At 45.6% G+C, this 23423-nt stretch overlaps 1 protein-coding gene across 1 annotated transcript in view; it reads left to right on the forward strand.

Moving 5' to 3' along the window:
• The window catches only part of WNT10A (Wnt family member 10A), a 43026-nt gene that overhangs the window by 5697 nt on the left and 13906 nt on the right, over positions 1–23423 (forward strand). The window contains exons 2-3 of the mRNA XM_079969133.1: positions 8369–8631; positions 23043–23419. Coding sequence (XP_079825259.1) covers positions 8369–8631; positions 23043–23419 — 640 coding nt within the window. The remainder of the gene's footprint in view (positions 1–8368; positions 8632–23042; positions 23420–23423) is intronic.

Here is a 23423-nt window from a genome sequence, read left to right on the forward strand (position 1 = left end):
AGTGGAAGGATGCTTAAGGATAGGGTAGGTGGGGAATGATAGTGGCAGTGGCGGATCTTGGGATCTCAAAGTTCAGCAGCACCCCATGTGATACTAAAATTCAGCACCCCTCAACCTCTTGCCCTTCATTCTAAATCATAGTTGAGATGCCTCCTGGGGCCCGGAGGCTCTGTACCCAGTGCGATTGAACCAGTCATTCTCCCTTCTATCTGACAGTGGGTTGGGCTCTCAGAATCCAACCCAACCATCCCTTGCCCATCATGAGCCACCCCAAGTGAGTGGAATAGGTTCTGTTCAATGAAGTGCTTGACACACTCCACCAGGATGTAGCTGCAAATGGAGAGAGAAGGCCTGTTGCATTTAATCCATGGGGAATTTGCCAATGTCCCAGGTGAAGGTCTGGCAAAATGCATTCCAGATCTCTTATAAGAAACACTGAGAGGAGAACTGAGGCACAGTGGCATGTAAGGCAAACCACTGTGTGGGGGCGGGGGGGGGGGGCGGTGAAAGAGAGAATTGGTTATGTACATGCAAGGATTAATGTCTACAGAGTGTGTTTCTGCTTAGTATCTGCTTATGCAATTGTATGGATAGAACAGACAATGTGATGGACTTGTTGTCGGCCTCCCTCTGTCTTGAGAGACAATGGATTGTGTCTCCTGGGGTTGAAGCCAGGGGCCAAGCAGCACTGAAGTGACCTCCCTGGGCCACAAGCCTAGGCTGTGTGTAGGGAGGTCCGGGGCTGCCCAGGCGGCAAGACCCTCCCCCTCGGCTTCACTGATGTGGCCCAAAGGAAAGCAGAGCAATATGTTTGGCACCAGCTTAGCTGCAGGAGTTGCCGGTAAGGAGGCATACAGTATGTATATGTGTGTGTATTTTATGTGGGTGAGGGGTGTGTGTGTGTGTGCGTGCAAGCAAGCAAGCAGTGTTGGACTGTGGTTGTGTGGGTGTAAAAGGGAGTATGGTGAGTGAGGAGCTTGAGTTCACGATTCTAACAGGTCTTTGCAAATGCACCTACTTTCTGATCTTGTGTTTGCTCTTACAGTGTTCTGCCGTTCCCACATTACAGATGTATTAAAGGGCCAGAGGGTCCAGTGATGCCCAAGTGCCAGTGTGGTGTAGTGATTAGAGTGTCTTACTAGGATAGGAGAGACCAGGGTTCAGATCCCTACTTGTCCATGAAGCTCACTGGGTGACCTTGGGCCAGTCACTGCTGCTCAGCCTTCACAGGGTTGTTGTGGGGATTAAATGAGGAAGGGGAGAACCTTGTACAAGGACTAGCGCTCCATGGCAAAAAGGTGCAATATAAATGCATGAAATAAGTAATATACAGAGCTGGTGATAGGGATGAGACTTGAACTTGGGGCCCATGGATTAAAGTACAAATTTCTGTCCACTAGACCAATTGGATGAGCTTTTTATTACTTTGGGGTGGGGAAATATGGAGTGGAACGTCCCCTGAGTAATATTCTCTGTGGGATGCTACATGCAGCCAGGAGTAGGAGCTGGAAGAGGCATAAACTGCCCCAATATATTTGCAAAACTAGTGACTGTTCTTAAGCATGGTCAGATGCAAATAAGGCCCATGGATTTCAGATTCTTTCATAGAACCTTAGAATTCTAGAGTTAGAAGGGACCACAAGGATCATCTGGTCTAACCCCCTTCAATGCAGGAATCTTTGCATAGATACATATAAGATTGTAGTCAAAGTGTGGATTGGTTTCCATGGGACAATTAGTAATCATCCCAGGTTTTTCACAGTTCCCATGGCAATAGGGTAAGCCTACATGGATGAAGTACAGATTCCAACCTGTGTTAATGATTGTCTCAGTACAGAAGCAGAGGATGTTAGCTTTTCCCAATTAGTTAAACAAGGGTGTGATCCTGTGTACATGGCGTCTGATGCCTGGTAATCAGATTTCAACACTATCTGGATGTGTTGGGGTGACATATTGTAGATTTGCTACTGCATTTCCTTTTTATAAGACAGGAGGGTGGAGCTTATTTCGTGTGTGGTCCTGGTAAAGTATGAAGTCAACCATTTGCCTTTTCTTGGCAGCTTAGCCTCAGGTCTCCTTAAGTCACAGTGCACTGGTTTGATATATGTTGAATCTTGACTGTTGCAATAAATGAGACCTGACTATGTCTGAAGAAAAACATCATCGGGCTGCTGTTAAAAATATTGAACAGGTCAAAAGGTATCTGCTTTTCAATTTGGTGCCTCCTGTTCTGTGAGAGCGACACACCTATGATACCTGGTAGACCAACAGCACGGGGGATTCTTCACCTGTATATCCTTAACAGTGCTTACAAATCAAGGAAGAGGTGGGAAAGGGTTGAAAGAATGTTAAGTTGTTTAGCACCACCGTAGGCGTTGGAGTCATATAAAAAAAGAGCAATCCTGCACTTCAGCTTTGCTGGTTGCTAAGACATAGGATTTGGCAGAACTCCTGCTGTGCTGACAAAACAGGAGATACATTAACAGAGCACTGCAAATCTGCTCTGCCAGTGAGACTGTGCTGGTGGAAGTACTGAAACTGGGGAGTTGTGGGCAGGATGGGGTTGGCACAGGGGAGGAGCAAACTTGCACTGTCTCCTTAAGACCATGATCACACCCCTATTGATGGTGCAACTTTACACCCCACAGACCTGGAGTAAGAAATCTCCCTCCTATTAACTAATGGGAAGGGTTTTTGTTTTCTGTTTTTTAAGCTGTCTGGATACTCATGGCCATCCCATCATGTTGTCACAGTGGAGCATAGGATATGGATATGTGTCACAGCCAGTACTGTGGTACCTTTGGATACACACACCTCTGAGCAAACCCAGAAGTATTTTTCCGGGTTTTGTCGCACGCGCAGAAGCGCTCTACCATGACATGCACGGGAGCGGCACCTCCAGTTGTGAATTCCTCGGGATCCGACCTGAGCTCTGGAACGGATCCCGTGCACAACCAGAGGTACCACTGTATATAAACCTCGCACAAAGAGACCACAACTCTGATGATAGGATGTGTTTCCCTATGATAGAATTTGTCCCTATGCCATAGACATTTAAAGCCCACAAGGGGGAACGTTCGTGACTGGAAGCTCTGGAGAAAGGGCGCTTGATGCACAAAGGGAGCATTTTGCACTATACAACCCACCTCCAGAACATGCTAAAAATACTGAACTAACTGACCAATTACATCACAGATAATTTGGTACCCCCCAGCTAACATAATGCCTGCCCCCCTAAAATAAACCCTGGCTATGCCCATGATTCAGCAGTGACTTCTGCACCTTGGGAGGCCAGGAGACAGCAGTCCACACAGGTAAACGCAGGGAAAGGGGATCAGGTTCTTTAACAGATAACTATTGCAACTGCCTCTCATATATCTGAGCTCTATTGCTGTTCCTCCCCAACAGTGAGGGGTGATGTTTCCCCCATACAGGGAAGATGTCCACCCCCATATGCGGATAAGCTGTTGGCAAAGGCTAGACACTCTACCCAGCCAATGCCACTGCTGTTTCCAGGGATGCTGAGAGCATGACAGCTTTTCTTATGCTGTTCCACAATTTTCTGCGTTTATGTGTTTCCCTGGCCTCGGCAAGTCTAGGACGGGGGCTATTCTGCTCTCAAAGTAGCAGCAGCATATCTCCCGCTCCCGTGTACCTGGTGCATACAATTGCTCTGTAAGCCTCTTCACGGGAGGAAAGCATAACTTCATTAGCTGAGGGGAAATAAAGGATTGGCAGCTGGTTGGAAGTGGGGTACTCTCCATCATGCAGAGGACACACCTGTGCAGTGAATGGGAAACTAAGGTGGTGTACACATTACTGGCATAAAACTCAGCTAGGCCGTTCATTTTCCTCAGTTCATAATGAAGCTGGAATGATGGGAAGATGCATCTAAAGGCAACATTTTCATAAGAAACAAAAGGATAGATACAGGATAGATGGTGGATTGTAACTAATGTCATTTGTGTACTGCTTCCCAAATCAGCAGTGGGAGAACGCTGGATCCAGAATAAACAGAAGTGTGGTCTACAGCCCAAAGGCTTATCCACACTTGCCTTTCCTCTGCTCTTTCCAGGCACCATCCATGATTTAAAGCTCCGTGTTCAAGCTACTCTTCCCTCCCTGCCCCCCAAGCTTTTTCCACAGAAACCCACTCTTTAGAGCTCAATTGAAGCAAACGTCAATCCACGGAAAACCTGAATAGACAGTTGCTCCAATCCAGCTTTAAAGAGTGGGTTATGGTGTGTTAAAGCACAGACCTGTGCCTGGAAAGAGCAGGGCAAAAGGTAAGTGTGGATAAACATGAGTTGTGACTTGCGAAGGTTTCCATAGCTAAACCTGAGAATGTTATGGTTGCTGAAGAGGCTAAGAATTATTTTAGATGGTCACTCGGCCAGGTTTGAGGGGCTGCTGGGCAAGATGCCCTTAGGGGGCAGGGTGTCCCACTGATGATGCTTTGTTAGCCCCTCCCACCATTATCACAACCCCCCACCCCAACCCCGCCACCATCCCTGTCTGACTCTTCTTTCCCTTCTGCCTTGGTCACTCATTCTACAAGTGTTGGTGGTGAAAAGGCTGATACTAACTAGCCCACTTACTAAAGCAGGCATGGGTAATCACTGGCCTCTAGGCCAAATGGGACCACCAGATGTCCTAATTTGGCGCATTTTTATCCATACAGTCACTCAGCAGACCCAGACCTGCTTAGCTTCAGCAAGGTCATGTATCTTCTGACCATACCCTGGGACAAAGCAAGTGGAGGGCTCTGCTCTCTCTCCTTCCACTTGCCATTGCTTGGATACTCAGAGAAGGCAGGTGAGCAGGCTGCCCCAATGAGAGGAGAACTAGGAGGCTCTAGAGAGTGGACAAGTATATGGGCTTCAGCAGATGTCCATTGAAACCTACTACTCCTGACACCAGCACTGAGTTGAGTTCAGATGGGCCCAGGTGACTTTTGTATGCAGAGAGCTGCCAGGTAAGCACTAAGGTGTTATGGTGATGGGAGAAACTTGAGCTGCCAATTGTCTGACTGCCAATAGAGTTTCCTGAAGGCATGGGGAACCTTTTGAGGTCAGGTATTGGTACAGCTGCCAGATTCAGCAGAACAGGTGTGAGGAACCTTTGGCCCCTCAGACTACATCTCCCATCATCCTTGGCCATTGGCCTTGCTGGCTGGGGCTGATGGGAGTTGTAGTTCAGCAACATCTGGAGGTCCACAGGTTCCCGATACCTGGAGTTTAAAGAAGAGTCACGTTGTGTGGAGAGAAGATATACAGCATGATGTACAAAGAGCCCCACAAGGTGGAAACCTCCCTCTTACACAACTATTAAATGCACAGCAGCCCAGTCCTCTGCAGAAGCTGGTAGCCCTGGCCTCAGCACCAAGAGAATGGTGGCAGGGTGTGGAAAAATGCTCCACAGGAATCTGGGATCGTCACTCATCCTTACGCAACACATGCTCACCATCTTGCTATGCTTTTGCTGCTACACGGTTAGAAAAGTGACACAGAATCTCCCAGGCAGCTGCCACCTGCATTATGCAGATTGTGGGTGGCTGGCAATTTTGATCATATGTATGAGCTTATTCTCTAAGACAGGCTTGCGTGGCTTGTGCTAGCCTTGTCTCGGCTGAACAGAAATGGTGTAGTCCTGCTCTAAAACAGATGATTTGTAGACAAATATGAGTGATGGCCGTGATCTGAGCAAGAGGAAATTCTCCAGCTGGGAGAACAGGCCAGTTTCTATTGCCAATGTGAAACCCATGACCCAGCTGGTGTAGAGAACTCAGTACCTCACTCCTCCACCTTTGATCAAGCACTGTCATTAGTGAGTTATAAGCACCTTTTGCATCTCCCCTCAAATTGAGTCATTAGAGGCTCGAGTCGGGAGTCCCTGTTTTTTAAAACCGCCAAAGGGAGCACTTTGCCGTGTAATTAAAGCCTTCTTGTCTATTAACCTGCGTCTCTCTCGCTCCCTCTGTTCACCTGGACTGGTAACTCACTAGGCTGTTCACAGATCGAGGTGGTTGTGGGAGGGCTGGGAATATTGAGACACAGGAGCATGGGCTGGTTCTCTCCCCCTTTGACAAATCGTAAACGAGGATCTGAATCAATCTGCAAAGCTGATTGCTGTGTTGACAAGAAAAAAGCAGAGAACTATTTATAGGAAACAGTATCCTGGCACTGTGTATGTCACAGTAAATACAGTACAGTTCTTAACTTATAAAGTCCTGGACAACTTAGGACCAGGTGATCTGAAAAAATGCCTTTGCCCATACTGAGCTGCTCATTCACTGAGATGTTGGGAGGGCCCCCTGTTAGTTATGCTGCAGCCTACAGAAGCTCATCTCTCAGCAACTTGGAGGAGGGCCTTCTCCATGGTGGCCCCCAGTCTGTGAAATGAACTCCCCACCAAGATATGGCAGGCACCTGCTGTGGTGAGCTTCTGCCAGCTGTTAAAAACCTATCTGTTTACTTAAGTTTTCTCTCATCTCTATAAACAGTTGAACAGTTCATGGCTACTGTATTCAGGATGTGTTATTTTTATTGGATTGTTTCTATTGCGTACGGAATTGTTTTTTGAATTATTGATTTATTATATTTGTTTGTCACTTTTCTCACAGAGGGACCCAAAGCAACTTACATAAAAACTAGTTAAGGACATCCAACGGAAAAAAATACAGCTAAAAACACAGCTAAATGAATTTGCATGGAATTATTTTATTGTAGACCATCTTGATGTTATTTTAATGGAAGGCAATATAGAAATATTTTAAAGAAATAAATACGGTCCAAAATGCAGAGATCATGGACAATTCTGAGGGAACACCTTTCAGTTCATAGAATCACATAATTGTAGAGTGGGAAGGGACCACGAGGGTCATCTAGTCCAACCCCAGCAATGCAGGAATCTTTTGCCCAATATGGGGCGCAAACCCACAATGCTGAGATTAAAAGTCTCATGCTTTACTGACTGAGCTATCTGAAACATCTGTAGCTATTAAACATCCAAGTCACCAAATTAGAAGAACATAAATGAAAGTTCTGCCTGATACAGACATCTAATAAGATTCCCTTCTGTGCAACATGGAAATGCCCCTGAGACACTCCCCTGGTGCCAAGTTTGCTTTCAGTCTGCTGCCAGGCACAAACATATTTTTTTTGTCTGGACTTTTAATAAGAAATAGTAACTTGCTGTATAATATTTATAACTCTTTTGTTTAATATTTATGCTGCCTTTTTATTTTAACTCATCCCATATTGTGTGAATATGGCAAATTATGCCTGAAAATTCTGATATAGACCTTAGCATTTGGACAATAACCTAATGGATAATTGCCAGCAACATTCAACACAAATGGTTTGGGAATCTGGTCTTTAGATAAATTCAGCTTCCTTCCTTCCTTCCTTCCTTCCTTTCTTTCTTTCTTTCTTTCTTTCTTTCTTTCTTAAAAAAGAGGTAAATATGTACCGTATTTTTCGCCCCATAGGGCGCACCGGCCCATAGTGTGCACCTAGTGTTTTTTTTTTTGGGGGGGGTAAATAAAGAAAAAAAATACTTATTTCCTCCCCAGGTGCGGGGCTGGCGTGGGGGAAGCCCGAGCTTCCCCCGACCCCAGCCCCCAGAACAGGCTGCTATCCGCAAGCCTAGGGAGCCCGGCGGGAAGTCGCGCCGGTCTCCCCAGGCTTGCGGATATATGCCCGAAGCCGTATGTGGGGTATGCTTCCGGAGAATGAGGTCCACTCACATAATGACACTTTTTCACCATTTGCTAATTTAGGGCAGTGGGGGGGGGAGTCCCATTGCAGGAACAGGCCTCATTACACACATGCAGCAACTTAGTTGAATCGTGCTATTTGTCTCAAAAAGGTAGAAACTTACCGGTATATGGATTACTGTCTTCCTTTTATTTTGTAAGGATTACTTTCTAAAAACTCAGGGTAAAAGAATATTCATAAGGCGCAAGGAAAAGTTTGTTTATAGAATGGAAATACAAAACAAGGTAGTTCAGTAGGCTATTTTCCATAAAAAATGTACTATACACTGGAAACTTCATAACCAACATGGAAGCAGTTTGGCTAGTGAAATACAAATTGAACATACTTATGTAGCTTCAACCTGGGATGTTCTAGCTCTAAGAACAATCATGATTTGGAAGCAGCTTTCAAGGGAGATTGCAAAGTTTCCCTTGCTAAAAGGTTTCCTTTTTTCCTCTGCAGTTTGCAGTATCAGCTCCAGAGATAGTTGCAGCAGTGGGTGTTGCCCATCCTGGATCTTGACATTTACTTTCTAAGAAAAAATGTTAGCTTTTAAGGTCACTTTGGTGTACGTGGTGATGGCACCACTGACTTGTCTGTTTTCTTCCCAGCTCCTTATCCAATGAGATTCTGGGCCTGAAGTTGCCATTGGAACCTGTGCTTAATGCCAACACGGTGTGCCTGACCTTGCCTGGTCTGACACGGCGACAACTGGAGGTGTGCGTGCGGAATCCTGACGTGACAGCTTCTGCCATTCAAGGCATCCAGATCGCCATCCACGAGTGCCAACACCAGTTCCGCGATCAGCGCTGGAATTGCTCGAGCCTGGAGACCAAGAACAAGATCCCCTATGAAAGCACCATCTTCAGCAGAGGTTAGAGTTCTCTTCCTGCCATTGGCTCTGTGAAAGCTCTGAGCAGGCAAAAATGATCACATCCTTGTGGGCGCTTGGCTGCCTATAAATCTGAGAGCAATGAAAGAAATAATGGAAAGGGAATTTGTTGAATCTGGTACCATGTTCCTGGGTTTTAAGGCAAGCTCATGAATACCTGTTATACAGAGGTTTCCACAGGTGCTTTATTGTGAAATGGAAATCTGATAGTTTGATCACATTGAAAAAGAATCATTTAGATTTGGACAGGGGTGGGCTGACATCTATTTGTTTGTTTGTTTGACTACAATTTAGTGGTTGGATTTACAATTCAGGGGTGTGTTCTTGGGAACTATCCGTTTACATTAAACTGAATTGGTCTTGTGGATGTTCTTCCGTTTCTGAACCTGCCTTGCTGGATTTCATCAAGGTTCAGCATTCTTTGCAAGAATCCCAGCTGCTAGAAGGCACTTGAATAAACCAGAATCCTGTTATCCCACAGCAAGCTTCAATGTGCTTATGACAGTTTTGAGGAGCAGTGGCCCTGCCTAACTCTAGCTGATGGGTAGAGCTATATGGAGGGGGGTGAGATGAATCATAGAAGCCTAGAGGTGTTCAGCACTATCACTCTTTCTTTAACCTCAAGGCACACCAAACCCATTCTTAGCTACAAAGCAATATGAAAGCTTTGTTCAGAATATTGCATAGCAGAGGACAAAGGTAAGAAGACCTTAGGAATTTCAGATTGTTATCAAATGGAAAGCCCTAAGGAAATATTTCGCTACTAACTAAATGAAACAATTTCCACACACAGGCTTTCACTAGTGGGTGGAACATACGGCTGCATAATATTATGCATAGTCTGAGAATTCAAGATTAAAAGGAGTGCAGAAGAACTATTTGCTTTGCATGCACACTATTGACACTAATCACCCAAAGGAGGGAGACTTTGTTTGCTGTGTGCTCACCGTGTCTTGATTCAAAATGGTGCTTGGCATCCGAACATTGGCATAAACCCCACCTCAGGAAGCCTCATCCCGAGTTTGGCAACGTTGTCTTGAGATGCGGCCAAAACTATGTCATGCTTAGGTCCACCATTTGATTCAAAATGGCAGCCAGCATCCAAACATCAACAGTGAGCTCTACCTCCACCTCTGAAATGCTTGTTCCAACTTGTTTGGTGGCAATATCTCAAGAGGTGTCCAATGCATAGAAAACAGACAGACAAACCACTTTCCAAAATATATAGTACAGGGATGTCCAACCAGTAGATTGCTAGAAGCTCAGCAACACTGGGCTCTTCCCTCCTAAAGAAAGCTCAACAACTCTAGGCAGTCCACCCACCCCACGCATGCTCCTCCTCCCTCCAGTGACAATGGGTAGATCACTGCCAGGTTTTTTTTATACTGGGATTAGATCACAGTCTCTTGGGAGTTGGACATGCCTGATATAGTAGATTGGTTCTAAACTGTCATAGCTTCCCCCAAGGAATCCTGGCAATGTTACATTTCTGCAGGTTCTGATACTTGTCTCTTAGGGATCCCTATCTCTGAACACCCCCCCCCAATTCCCTGCTTTCTCTTAAGAGAAGGAATGACTGTCAGCTGAAGACTGTAACCCTATACACATTTATCTGGGCTCAAGGCCTGTTGGGCTTACTTCATAGTAAATATGCTGTAGGCTTGTGCTGTAAATTCTCTAATCCATTGTGACTGCGCAGGCCCTGCCCCAGTCTGTTGTAAAAGCTGGGCAGCATCCTCTATTCTGCTTTACCCTCCATTGTCCAGTTCCATTGCCCTCCAGAAAGCTTATGAAGCCATTCCTCCTAATGATCAGGACCATACAAAGCTACTAAGTTTTTGCCCTTTTCTGTTGCTTTTGCCTGAATCGTGGAACAAGAATTTGACTCCTCAGTCGAAATAGAGCCTGTTTGAGGGGAATTCCATAACGTTCCCTGGACCTTGACAAGGATGTGCGTGTGCAGAGTGATGGCAAGGGGCAGATACACGAGTCCCTTGTCACCTGCATTAATGCTGCTTGTAAGGGTGAGGGTGAATTGTGTCTTGCTGCGTCTCACCTGGGAATTTCTGTTGCTTACGAGGATGGTTCTTGGTAACATAAAGTGACAGATCCCTTGAATCTTTCATGCCTCTTCCCACATCCGCTGCCATCAGCTCAGCCATGCGTGCTCCTCACTTTAAATAATTTGTAGATCACTCCATTCCTCCCCATACCAGTCCCTGATCTTTTACGCCTCATCATCTCTTCCAACCAAGTGAGAGAGAGGGAGGGAGGGAGAGAGGGAGAGAGAGAGAAAGCCCCATCAGTCTCTCAAGGCTGAAGAACTGGCTGCAGAAAACCCGTCTGCTTCCAACCCTGGCTCAGCTAGGTGGACTGAACTGAATGGGTGCTCAAGTTCTGGTAACAAGACATTCTGAAGACTTGGTAGAAGGTAGATGTGAAGCAGTTTTGTAGTGTGGGAACAAAGATGCTTGATATAAATGCTTGTGTCTTGCCAGAGCTAAGAAAATAAGGGTGCATCTTGATTATTATTTCTCCCTGGTAAACTATTGCAGAAAAATCACAATAGAAGCTGATACACTGCATACTGCACATCATGGAAATATGGATCCCCCCCCCCCATTCTTAATGCATTGCTTCCTGGATTCCTCAACTTCTATTTATGCCAAGCATTTCTTAATTCAACCTGTCATTATGCATACTACTTCTGGACAGAAGTCTCTCTCTCTCTCTTTCTCCTTCCTTCGATAACCCCCAAAGGGGGTGGGGGTGCTAAATGAAGCATCTGCAGGGCTGGTCCACCCATGAGGCAAGGTGAAGCGACTGCCTCAGGTGGCAGAATCCACAGAGGCAGCAGATCCCAATGTAGATCTTTGTTCAGGGCTGGTCCACCCATGAGGCAAGGTGAGGTGACTGCCTCAGAAGGCAGTCGTATTGGGGAAGCATCTCAGAACAACTAATAAAGCCGAATGGTGTGTGAACAAGCCAGTATGAATCTACCAACAAAGTTAACGTTGAAGACTCATTGCTTTGACACTGGTGATCTTTGCTTCTTTCAGTACACTGACATTAGTTCGCCTGTCTTCCCAAGTGATGTGTACAATTTTTGGGAGACACCGTTGATGGAATCTTTTGAGGAGTTGGAGATGTATTTATAAGTGGTCCATGTTTTGCAAGTGTACAGTAAAGTTTGTAGTACAATGGCTTTCTAAACAAGCATTTTGGTTTCCCTGTGAATGTCCTGGTCCTCAAACACTCTGCGCTTCAATAGGAGAACAGCCTTTATCAAAGGTGTCGTGGAGTTTGAAGAAACATGAACTCAGGGTGAAAAGGAGAAACGAGCTAAGAGGAAGGCACTTTTGGCAAACCCTCACCGTGATCAACTCCCACACGGAAACCTATGTCCCACTTGTGGAAGGACGTGTGGATCCAGAATTGGCCTCCACAGTCACGGGCTCACTGTTGAGACTGTTTTCATGAAAGACAATCTTACTCAGCTACGAGTGATCTCCAAAAAGAAAGAAAGAGATGAATCTGCCACTAATGTACTGTTATTGTGCCAATGTTATGTTGCAGAAAACCACCAGTCTAGAGGGTCCCTCAAGTTCTATGTCTTTTGGTGCACATCACATGGCATGTTCTCCAGCATGATGTTGAAGATCATTAGCTGGACATGAGTTTGATAGAAGCTTAGTCGGGATAGTGAAAGAATGGATTCCCTCGTATGTGGGAGTAGGACAGGAAGATCAGTCAAAATATTCTGCTCTCTTTCTCCCTATCTACCTTAGATTTGTCAGTTATTCAACTGTATAATGTTTGTTTTTAGGAAGCCCATGAAGAGATGAATAATCCTATTGCTTTCTTCCTTTTCCCCAGCCTGGGGGAGCTTATGATTAATTCTCCTCCTCTTAACATTTCTACCTTTTCTCATAAGAAACTAACAATTTCCAGCTCCCAGCTATACTTCTATCTGATTAAGGTACTTAAAACATTACTGCTATTAAATCCTGTCCAGAGAATCTGTTTAATAGTTCCTTGATTCCTTGGGCTCTTGCCAGTGCCAGTTTAAATGTTACATTACTCTCTACAGAGCAGGATTCCAGCCAACCAAGGCCTTCTCTGCAACATCCTAAATTCTGAATCTTCCCAAAGTGCCCAACAGCTGCCTGCAAATGGGATTAGGCTCCCTCAAAATTCTCTGAAAATCAGGACATGGTGGCTGTTACCACACGACTTAGGAGCAGTGGCTATTTTGCCAAGCCCAGTGTAGCTGTGGAAGTTGGTGATAAAGCCAGTGCACTGACAATCACAATGCTTTCTGGGAGGCACAAGGATAGGAACAGGGTAGAATGGAAGAGCCTGAAACATGCAATGTGCTCTTATGAGACCTTTCCTGTGTGGCATGGAAGCAAGTGTAAAAGGATGCGCAAGTGAGTGACACTTACTCACAAATGTATCTTCACACAAGACAATAGAACCATAGAATATGCACAACCCACTTGTATATATCTTGTTAGCACCTCATTTTCACATGCAAACCCACCTTTGTGTCAGGAGGGGGGGTGTCATTTGTCTGTGTCCATCTTTGTTAAAACTGTCAGGTCAAAAAGAGTGCCATTAGGCTGAGCTGAGGGGCTCCCAAAATATGTTTCAGCACAGGGCTTGTCCTTGATTCTCATTGTTAGGCTATACTCCCCTGAACTCTTTTGCAGTCTTATAATGTTAAAACTTCTGCCTAGCCATGGATCCAGAATTCACTGGTTCTCACCCTCAATGCCTTATCTGTAAAATGGGTTGATTATGACCTACATATATCTCAAGTTTGTTATGATGCGAAAGAAATTGACCATTGGCAGTGTTTAGGCATATACAGTGGAACCTCAGGTTACAGACACTTCAGGTTACAGACACTTCGGTTACAGACTCCACTAATCCAGAAATAGTACCTCGGGTTAAGAACTTTGCTTCAGGATGAGAACAGAAATTGTGTGGTGGCGGCGTGGCTGCAGCGGGAGGCCCCATTAGCTAAAGTGGTACCTCAGGTTAAGAGCAGTTTCAGGTTAAGAACGGACCTCCAGAATGAATTAAGTTCTTAACCCAAGGTACCACTGTATAGATAACAGTGGTTGGGATTCACCTAAGCAGCTGCATCAGCTTGCATAATGGGACTCTCCCCTCCCCTTGCATGCCCCCAATGCCCCTGAAATTGGCTTGGAGAAAGGGCATGCTGAGGGAGGAGAGGGGAACGGTTTTGCAGATGGAAAAATTGGAAGAGCAACATTGAATTCCACCTAGGAAGTCCTGCAAAGAGGAGGCTGTCTCTTACCTCCCTAGCACAGCCCTCTGCAGCTAGAGCGCTCAAGGTCTCAGGGGCTGCTTTGGAAGATGGAGGGAGGCAAGTTAAGATCCGCAGCAGAGAGCTCAAGGTCTGGCGTGTTGCCAGTCCCTGGCGGGTTCACCTGCAGTTTAATTAGGGAACGAGGGAGATGGGGCAGAGGAGAGGGAAAGGGAGGCATGTTTCAACTGGCTGGCTGCATAGCCTTTGGAGGAGTTGGGAAGGGGGAAGCAGTAGGCAGCAGCACTTGGGACATGGCAGACTCTCCCTGCACCCTGGGCAGGAAATCATCCAAATTTTGACATTGCCGGAGAAACCGTGGAACTAACTGAGGAGCCCTCTGTTACTAGAGCACACTGCAGTCAGTTCAGATGCTGTATACCAAGAGGAACTCCATTGGAGAGACGTTTTAGCAATTTGTTGTAGAGGAACAGAAAATCAGATTTACCTTTGCGTGCTCAAAACTTTATCATATAGCAACATCTCATTATTTTGCAGGATTTATGCAGCTATGGGTGTGTAGTTTTTCCTCTGCATTTTTGTAGCTCTGTGGGAACTTCCAGCAGTATTATATTCTCTTGTAATTGTTGTACATTGTGTCAACAAGATGTTCACAGTATGAATTTCCTTACCTACATATTTAGCAGACAAAAGACACTTGCAAAAACAGCCTCTCCTAGCAGGCTGTTCATGTTGGTGAAGCTCCTTTACAGCCCATTGCAAAGTGAGGATCTGTTGGAAACGGGATGGTGGCAGATGGCCTGCTGTATTCTATGAAAGAGACATGTGCAGTGTGGTCTAAATTCTGCTGTGCTGGCAGATGACAGTGCTATGCCTATGCAGTTATGCCATTTTGCACCTGCAATACAAAATGCAGATGTAAGGAGCAAACATTGGGCCAAACAGGCATGAGAAGATATGTGAAGCTGAGACCTGGTTCTGAGCTCCCTCAAAAGTTGGTTCCACCATGTTGTAATGACACTTATGCTCTATATGCCCACCCTGCAAAAATGTACTGGAGGATAGGATTGTGATTCATTCAGGAGCAAATCATGCACAGGAGTATACACGTAAAGGAATTCAGCTTGTATATTAAGCTGCATGGCATGTATGTGATGTTGTAGCATGGGGCTACATCAGTCTGCCCCCATGTCTAGAAGGTTGCAGTTACCCAAGTGAGAACTTGGTGGAGATTTTCCACAGGCATTTGGTTGAGCACTGGGAGTACAGGATGCTTGACTAGATGCGCCATTGGCATGATCCAGCAGGTGCTTCTTGTGTTCTTAAGGGGAGCACTTTTGCACAAACAGCCAAGGCAACGACAAATATGAAAAGAGCAAATGATGACACTTGTCCTCCCTCAGAACGTTACAGGTCCTCCTGCTGCAGAGATGAACTGTTAAACCCAGGCTGCATTCGGGGCTGCAGGAACAGAGCAAGGTAAGCAAGACAAGACCTTGGTCAGGAAAGTGGCACCTACGCTTCAGAGTATGACTCCTGAATATCCTATATACCCCTCTCCCTTGAGCAGCCCAAGAAGTCCTGAACACTCAAAAGCACCCAGGAGCACAAAGTCTCCCTTTGCAATGTGGCTCAAAGTGTACTGGCTTAACAGCCCACTCTTGCTCCGAAAGGTTGTGGCTGTGTCTCCAACACAGGGTAATAATGCACTCTGCAGGCCAGGGAGTTTTTGCAGACCACAACCCTCTTCTCTCTGTAGATCAGTTCCTGCAATGTCCTGAGAAAGGCTATAGGGAACACAACCACATTTAGTGAACACTGACCCCTCCCCTCCACCCAAACACTAATGACACTTCTTTTTTTGTAGGAGCCGACTTGGGGATACACGAAGCAGAACAAACTTTAACCAGAGACAGAGCTCCACGGCAGCTTCCTGTACAGAATAGATGACTATTGTCTCAGTGATTGCATTATTTTTCCCAAGAGGTGACATCAGGGGGAACTGCTGATGGGAGAGTGGGAAGTGGGACTGGATAGGTGGCAACTTTAATGTGCCAGCTGCACATGGACACCCAGTCACAGGAATTGCTTCTTGGCGACTGTTGCTCCTTCTTAGATACTATCTCCACCTCTGTGGAGATGGTCCTTCTACACTCCCAGAGGCAAAGATGTTTCTGCAACCAATGCCAACATGCCGTGTAGACCACAAACAAGGCCTGTATCAGCAGTGACCTGTGGGGAATTGGCTGTTCCAGTGTGGGGTTTCCATCATTTTTTTCACCCCGGACTTCCTGTCTCTTGGAAGTGGGCTGCATACAGGATTGTAGCAGGTGGCAGATGTACCCAGTGTGGAAGTTTAGTGGTGGGGGCTGCCTGCTGGGCTGCCTGCCAGCCATCTAGTCCTCAAGAGGCATGGAGGTCCTGCACAAATAAAAAAAACCATGTTTATGAGATGTTGTCAGAACTCCCTTCGCTGTTGATGCTGCTCAATAAAAGCGATGACTGTTTCAACTGCCTGTCTCTGTTTCCTGTTGGTCAGCTGATAGGTAAGCTGCACTTCTCAGCAATTATGCATTTCAGACATCTTTAGGATGGGGAATGCAGCAGGGGGAGACAGTATGTCCTGTGCTGCAGCTCCACCTGAACATTTTGTCTCCTTTTCCCATCTAAACTTATTGTTGCCAACAGGTTGCCCAAAGATGGACTTTAGTGGCTTGTAGTCACTACGTTTCCATTTTAGAAGTATGAGGGACAAACTCACCCACTTCTGTTTCCCATTGTTTTACTCTTTCCCACTGAATTTACAGCCTTTTCAAGGTACTGTCTCTTTACTGTGAGTTGCTGCTGATGTGTTCATTCTTCCCTGTCTCTTTGCCCGCTGTTCGTTTCCCTTCCAAAATGCCTGTATCTTTCACACTGAAACGAACAGAAGTGTACTGTGTACAGATTTGTGTACATCATATGTGCAACCTTTGGGACCACTGTGGGACTTGACCTCTCGTTCTAGAGGACCTTTTCATGCAGGCTTCTTGCCCACTGAGCTACAATGTAGGGTAGCTGTTGTGAAAGGAATAACACTCCTTCCCTTTAATTCTGGCCTTGACTATTGTCCTGTCCAAAAGTGTTGTTTTTAGGGTTGTTTGCTGCTGACTATATCTAGGACTGTAGCCCTGAAACTAATCACACCCTCTCCTGGCGGTCACTGTAAAACTACTGTGACCTGATCACAATTCTCCCAGTGTATAATTTTGTTCGTGAGATAACTTAATAGGGTTTGTTTAGTAACAAATAATCATTGCAATAATCATTGCGTATCAATGTTCAGTAGTAATAATAGCAGAATGTGTCACGCGTAAAACAACAACAATCCTGTATGCATTGCAATAAGTATTCCCGAAGAAGCTAATAAAGATCACTACCCTTCAGTTAACTTCCTCAGTTTCGACATAGGTGGTTTTCACTTTGCCTTTGCTGAGAGAATGCAAAACCTCCCCCCTTCCACATTTACTTTGATATTCCCTTTTGTTTTTTGTTCAAGCCACCCCATGGCCTCTTTGATCATCGTTTGTGCAATACTGTCTGTGGCAGCCTTTGAACAACATACTGAGCACCTATCATCCCACAACTACAGCACTTGCTCTCTGCACTCCCTTTCCTTGGATGGGATGAAAATCCTGGTTTAATAGTTAAATAAATAAATAAATAAATAACAGTGTTGTGTTTGGGCTTCTGGGACTGAGAGGTCCTAGCCTACTGTTGATAGCAAATATTTATTTCCTCCTTCCAGAGCTCTTGGGAAAGACTTGCATATGGTTCAGAGAAAGTTTCCCATCCAGGCAGCTTACAGGACCAGACCTGCATAGCTTCAGTAGAGAACTGTGTCACATGCCTAGTTCAGATAATTCAATCAAAAGGAAAGGAAAATAATTCACAGCTCAAGGATGGTGGAATAGGCAGGACAGTGAATGCTGAAATTAGAAAGTTTGGACATAAACTGAAGCCCAGAAATTTAGGAAGCTGTAGTTGGGAACAGAGATAGAGAAACCCGAGAGAGAGAGAGAGAGAGAGAGAGAGAGAGAGAGAGAGGGAGGGAGGGAGGGAGGGAGGGAGGGAGCATGATGGTGGGAGCTAGGAATATTTGGATGCAAAATGAGGGCTGCTTCCAGACAGGTTTCTCTTGTGTATGTATTCTGCTATGTTCCATCAATACCAGTGGGCATAGCTGCCATAATGGGGGAAAGGAAGGTCAAATTTGCTGAGTGGTCACTTAGAAAACAAGTTGTGAGCCATGCTTTAAAATAAAATCAATTTATTTAATGCTAGCAGTTCATTCATTTAAGCATGATTGCTCATTGCTATTCATGAAATGTCAAAAAAAAAAAAAGTTTGTTATGGATTGTTTTGCAGTTTCTAAGAAAGAAAGCATGTTGCTGAAATGGTGGTGACCAGAAAGGGTTTTCGCCCTCTGTTTTCTAAATTAGAGTTCTAGTGCTATAGCACTCTTTCATTTTAAGCCATAGGTGGCCCCAACCTCATTTTTGGTAGCCTCCCAATATCTCCCCAAGTTGCCGCAGTCTTCTGTCCTACTTCAGTTCCTTCTTACAATTCCTGGCTTTTTATAGTGTTCCTCCCCTTTTCTATATAGTTCTAAAGCAATTAAAAAGAGCAGTATTTTATTTGCTACAACTAAATGTCATTACTTACTCACTTTTCGCTTGGTTGTTTGACTTGGGAAGGAACTTGCCACCGCCCCCCTCCCCCCACATTGTCTAATAACTTGTTGGTAGGCTGTTGCCATGTGTATATCTAGCAAAATGAGAAAGCAATTACTTTCACTCGCTTTCCAAAAAACCCCAAAACTGCACTGGTCTGTTTTACTACTGAAAAAATAAACATCACCTCTGTATACTTCCTTGTGAGTAACTCCAACAAACCCAGTGGAGCTTACCTGCATCGGTTTGGGAATTCTAATTGAGATAGCCATGATGAAAATTGAAGCAGGGTGGTCTTTGTTCTGGATTAGTCAGAAAGTTGTCTTAGCACTAGAATGGTGTTATAAAATGGTACCTGCTACAAAGGTTATAGTGAATGTGTGCTGAACTGTGATAGGTTCACCATCCTGATAATCAGATACTGCCTCAAAAAACAGGCAGAAGAGTAGTGGCAAGAGCATCTACATTGGTAGATATTTTGCCTTCTCTTCTGCTTTCAAAAGTATCTGACCTTATGCAGTAAGAAAAAAAAAGACAGAAGCAGCACTAGGGAAAACATGAGAGGATTCCAGAATGTGAGTGAACAATGCATGGCAATTTGAAACTAAATGCTCAATGAGGAAGCAACCTGGTCTCACTTCTGGCCTCTGGGTTGTTTCTTCTTTGGTGTCCTAATCAGGTCATGAAGAAGAGTCCATGGGGGCAGGGGGGCAGGGAGGTTGCAAAGCAGCACCAAGGAGAGCTCCTAGTGAGCAACATGTTTCAACAGTGTGTGAGACCGTAATGAATCCTTTCATGCCTTGGCAGTTGGGGAACCCCATGCTGGGTTCCACCCCAGCCTTGAAAAGTGGGTGGCCTTAAAGGGTCAGCTCTTGGCCTGGAGGCTTGCATTTTGCTGCCCCTACGGGAGATCATGCCAGACATGCTGCCTGTGTTTCCCCACAAACTCTGTGCATGGTATGAGGCCCCTGGGAGGTAAGTATGCTGGTCCTAGGCAGTGATGCAGTCTCTGGTCCAATCTCAGGAGTTCCCAGTTAAGCAATCTCTGTCTTCTTGGTCCCAGAATCTCTGGAATCTTATTCTAGGATACCCCTGGTTCAGTGGTGGTGCTTAGTCCCAGCGCTGCCTTGGTAACACTATTGGTTCCTTAGCCTTTGAGGCTGTCATGATGCCACACTAGCAATCACAGTTGCCCACCTGGGAGAAAAGTTGGGAGCAGAGGCTTCAGACAGAAAAATCCCCTTTGACACATTAAACCTGGGGCCCTTAATGTAGTGTCTGTAGGTGCCACAGTACCCTCAGACACATCTCTCGGAACCTGCCACAGCTTTCTGCTCTTCTTGTTTTTTAATTGAGTGATTTTTTAATATTTACTTTGGGAGGTTTGGTGAGATGGTACATGGTTGCTGTTTGCTGGCAAGATGTTGCCTGTTTTGGTGGGGTATAGGTGTTTTGTTTGTGGGTTTTTTTGGGGGGGTGTTTCTAAGCATTGCCAGTTTCTCTTCTGTGACGTGGGTATTTTGTGTTGCCCATTTTGATTTCTTAGATTTCCAAATGCATCTCCGACTTCCCAAAATGTTGGGGAGCCTGCATTAAACAAACAGGTGTCATTGGGGCCTCTTGGCTGGTTCCACTGGATCTTGCTAAGAAAACTGGGGTGTTTATAGGATTGCTACCTCTCCTGGCAGATGAGTTGTCATTGCTCACTTGCATATATGAATAGAGCTAAATGTGTGCAAATTAAAATTCCAAGGCTTCTCATTAGTGCCTGTCTAAGCCAAAACAACATACTGGATTGTTAGGAAACTGGTTAGCCTGATTTACTAGGCCAGATAGCAATCAGCTTATTGGCTGGTTCTATTGTCCTAAATAAAAGCCACCAACTCCTCATAAACACACTTAATCACAAATCTTATCTATCTGATGGGTACTTGCATACTTCATAAAACACACATACTTAATCCTTCGTGCATAGGATATTTTGTCACGGGGTGTGTGTGTGTTCATGTGTGTTACTGCTTGTAATATGAAACCTTCCCTGGCAGCAGACTTTTGAGCAGAGTTTGTCTTCTCTCATTGATAAACTCAGTTCTGGAAATTCCCCTCTGCACAGTGAAACAATGCTGGGCTATGGGGCTTGCAGCCTGCAGCTTGTGCTGTGGGAGCTTGCGTGACTCCAGCGCATCTCAGAGAGTATAAACAAAGCCAAAGCCAGAAACGTGCTCTAATTATAGCTGGCAAGCTTTGCAATGGTGAGAGACTCTATGGTGCCTAAGAGTTCCCATCCTCATCTTCCCATTCAAATTGCTTGTAACTGGAGGGTTTGAATGGATCTCCAAGGTCAGCTAGTACAACTCCTGGCCCCAAAGTTTGGCCTCTGGCAGCAGCCTGAGATCCAAGCAATAGTATGACACCAGAGCACAGGAGACTAAAGGACAACTACCTTAACACTGCACCCCTGTGCACTCTTTTAACTTAGGAGTGAGGTCCATTGTGTACAGGGGAAATAATTTCTAATAAGTAAGGTAATAAGTAAGCATAGGCCTAGTCTGCCTGTTTATTTAATATATATTTTACCTTTCCCCCAAGTTGTTATAAAATACGAAGTGGTCAAAAACAATAGTTAAAAATACAACAAAACACATTTAGAACCAGCTTTAAAATACGGATTGCCCAGATAGCAGACCAGTGGTCAACGTACTCTGCACCTAGTTTTCAAATGTTGCTTTAAACAGGAAGCTCTTTGCCTTGTCCATTGCAACAGTGGGCCTTAGTAGGATCTTTTGACCCTGGCATGGTGGTCTCTAGGGCTTTCCAGGCTCAAAGCCCAGAATGTTGGATGGAACTCCATTCTGGAAAATGTAAGGCAGCAACTACCATGGCTGCCAAAGAGGTCTTAAGGCCAAAGCTGCAAGGTCTTGCCTTTTGCCTCCTTGAATCCTGGCAGAGGAGAGGAAAGCAGTAACTGCTCCATGTTTCTGTTTCTGTCTATCTGGGTCAGGTGGTCAGTGAAGGACCTTTTGTAGCAGAGGGAAGAGGACTGTGTTGTGGAGACTGAGGCTCAATACACCCCAGAGCATTAACACCCATGGGGTAGTCATAACTCAGCACTATTGTCCAGTAACCTCAGCATAGTAGGAATTGTGCATCATTCAACAGAGACTGAAGCGGGTGACAAGAGCAAGAAATTGCTACAGATTTGGACAGTGAAAGTGTGGAGCTACGGCTTGTGTTCAGATCTGACTCACCTGTACCCCCATGTTCAGATAAGCATGTCAGGAGGAAGCCAAGAATACACAGGCAAGATCCTGTTTTCCCTGTATCTCCTTCTCCCATAGTCCTCATGCTGCCTAGTACAGACTCTGTCTATAAAGTCACCAGCCTGGCCCCTGGCAGAACAAATTTTAATAGCTCACTTCATCACACAAGTGGGCTTGGGGGTTGGGGGAATAAATTTATTCCAGTTTGCAAACTCATTCTTCCTTAATCATCTGGAGGTGAACTCTACTCACCTATTTCACAAGCGTGGCCTAATGTGATGTGAAGCAAGAGTTGTGCTACAGGAGCCAAAGAACACTCCTCTCCCAATGTGCACATATAGAGGTCTAGGAGCTAATCACCCATGGAGGCGACAGGGACTGTTTGACAAGATAGCATTCACAGGCCTTAGGCCATCAGACAAGGGGATGAACAATCAGGCAGTGCTTAAGCTTTGAAGCTGAGCAGCTGTCTGAAATAAAAGGACACCAGTCCCTTATCTGTCCTCCTGAGGGGCTGGGATCAGAACTGCCGCCTCATCTTTATCAAGGAACATAGTTTGTTGTTTTCCTATGGGCCAAAAGACAGTGTGATATGGAAGATCTATGATCAGGTCTCCAAATGCCTTTTTCTTGGTTAAAAGCAGCTGCTGGGGAGTGGGGCTGGATAAAGGGTAGGGCTGTGGCGCTGAAGAGGGGCCGGTTAACCCTTCACCTATCTCCAAAATCTCTTGCCTGAAACCTCTGTTACTTGAGGGGATAGGATTGCCAAAGGTGTAAAGTGCTGTGATTTTTGCTGTGACTTGAAAAGGCCATGCCTGTTGGAATCCCTGCTATGTGTGACTGACAGCAGGGGGAAGGGGGCCACAACAAGGACTGGGGAATCTATCACATTCCAGGTGTTGTTAGACTCCAACTCCCATCAACCCCAGCCAGCGTGGGATGAAGGGAGATGTAGCCAAGCAAAATCTGAAGTGCCATCCCTTTCAGGTTTCGCCATCCCTGGAATAAGCTCATGGGCAAGCCGTTAAGCCTTCACACAACTGTACTGTGCAAATGCAATGGAAGATCTCATGTGGGTGGTGAGCATTGCAATGGTGACTAAGTGAAATGTGCTCTTTCTTGCAGGTTTCCGTGAGAGTGCTTTTGCCTATGCCATTGCAGCCGCAGGGGTGGTACATGCTGTCTCCAATGCATGCTCCCTGGGCAAGCTGCAGGCATGTGGCTGTGACCAGAAGCGCCGTGGGGATGAGGAAGCTTTCCGTCTCAAGCTGCACCGTCTCCAGCTGGAGGCCATGAACCGAGGCAAGGGGATGATGCATGGAGTGCACTTGGAACACATGCCAGCTGAGGCCCCAGGCCTGCAAGACTCCTGGGAGTGGGGGGGCTGCAGCCCCGATGTGGACTATGGGGAGAAATTTTCCAAGGACTTCTTAGATTCCCGGGAGACCTACCGAGACATCCACTCTCGCATGAGACTGCACAACAACCGTGTTGGCCGGCAGGTGA

Source organism: Podarcis cretensis, assembly GCF_951804945.1.
Source record: "Podarcis cretensis genome assembly, chromosome: 1".
In the NCBI taxonomy this organism is placed as follows: Eukaryota; Metazoa; Chordata; class Lepidosauria; order Squamata; family Lacertidae; genus Podarcis; species Podarcis cretensis.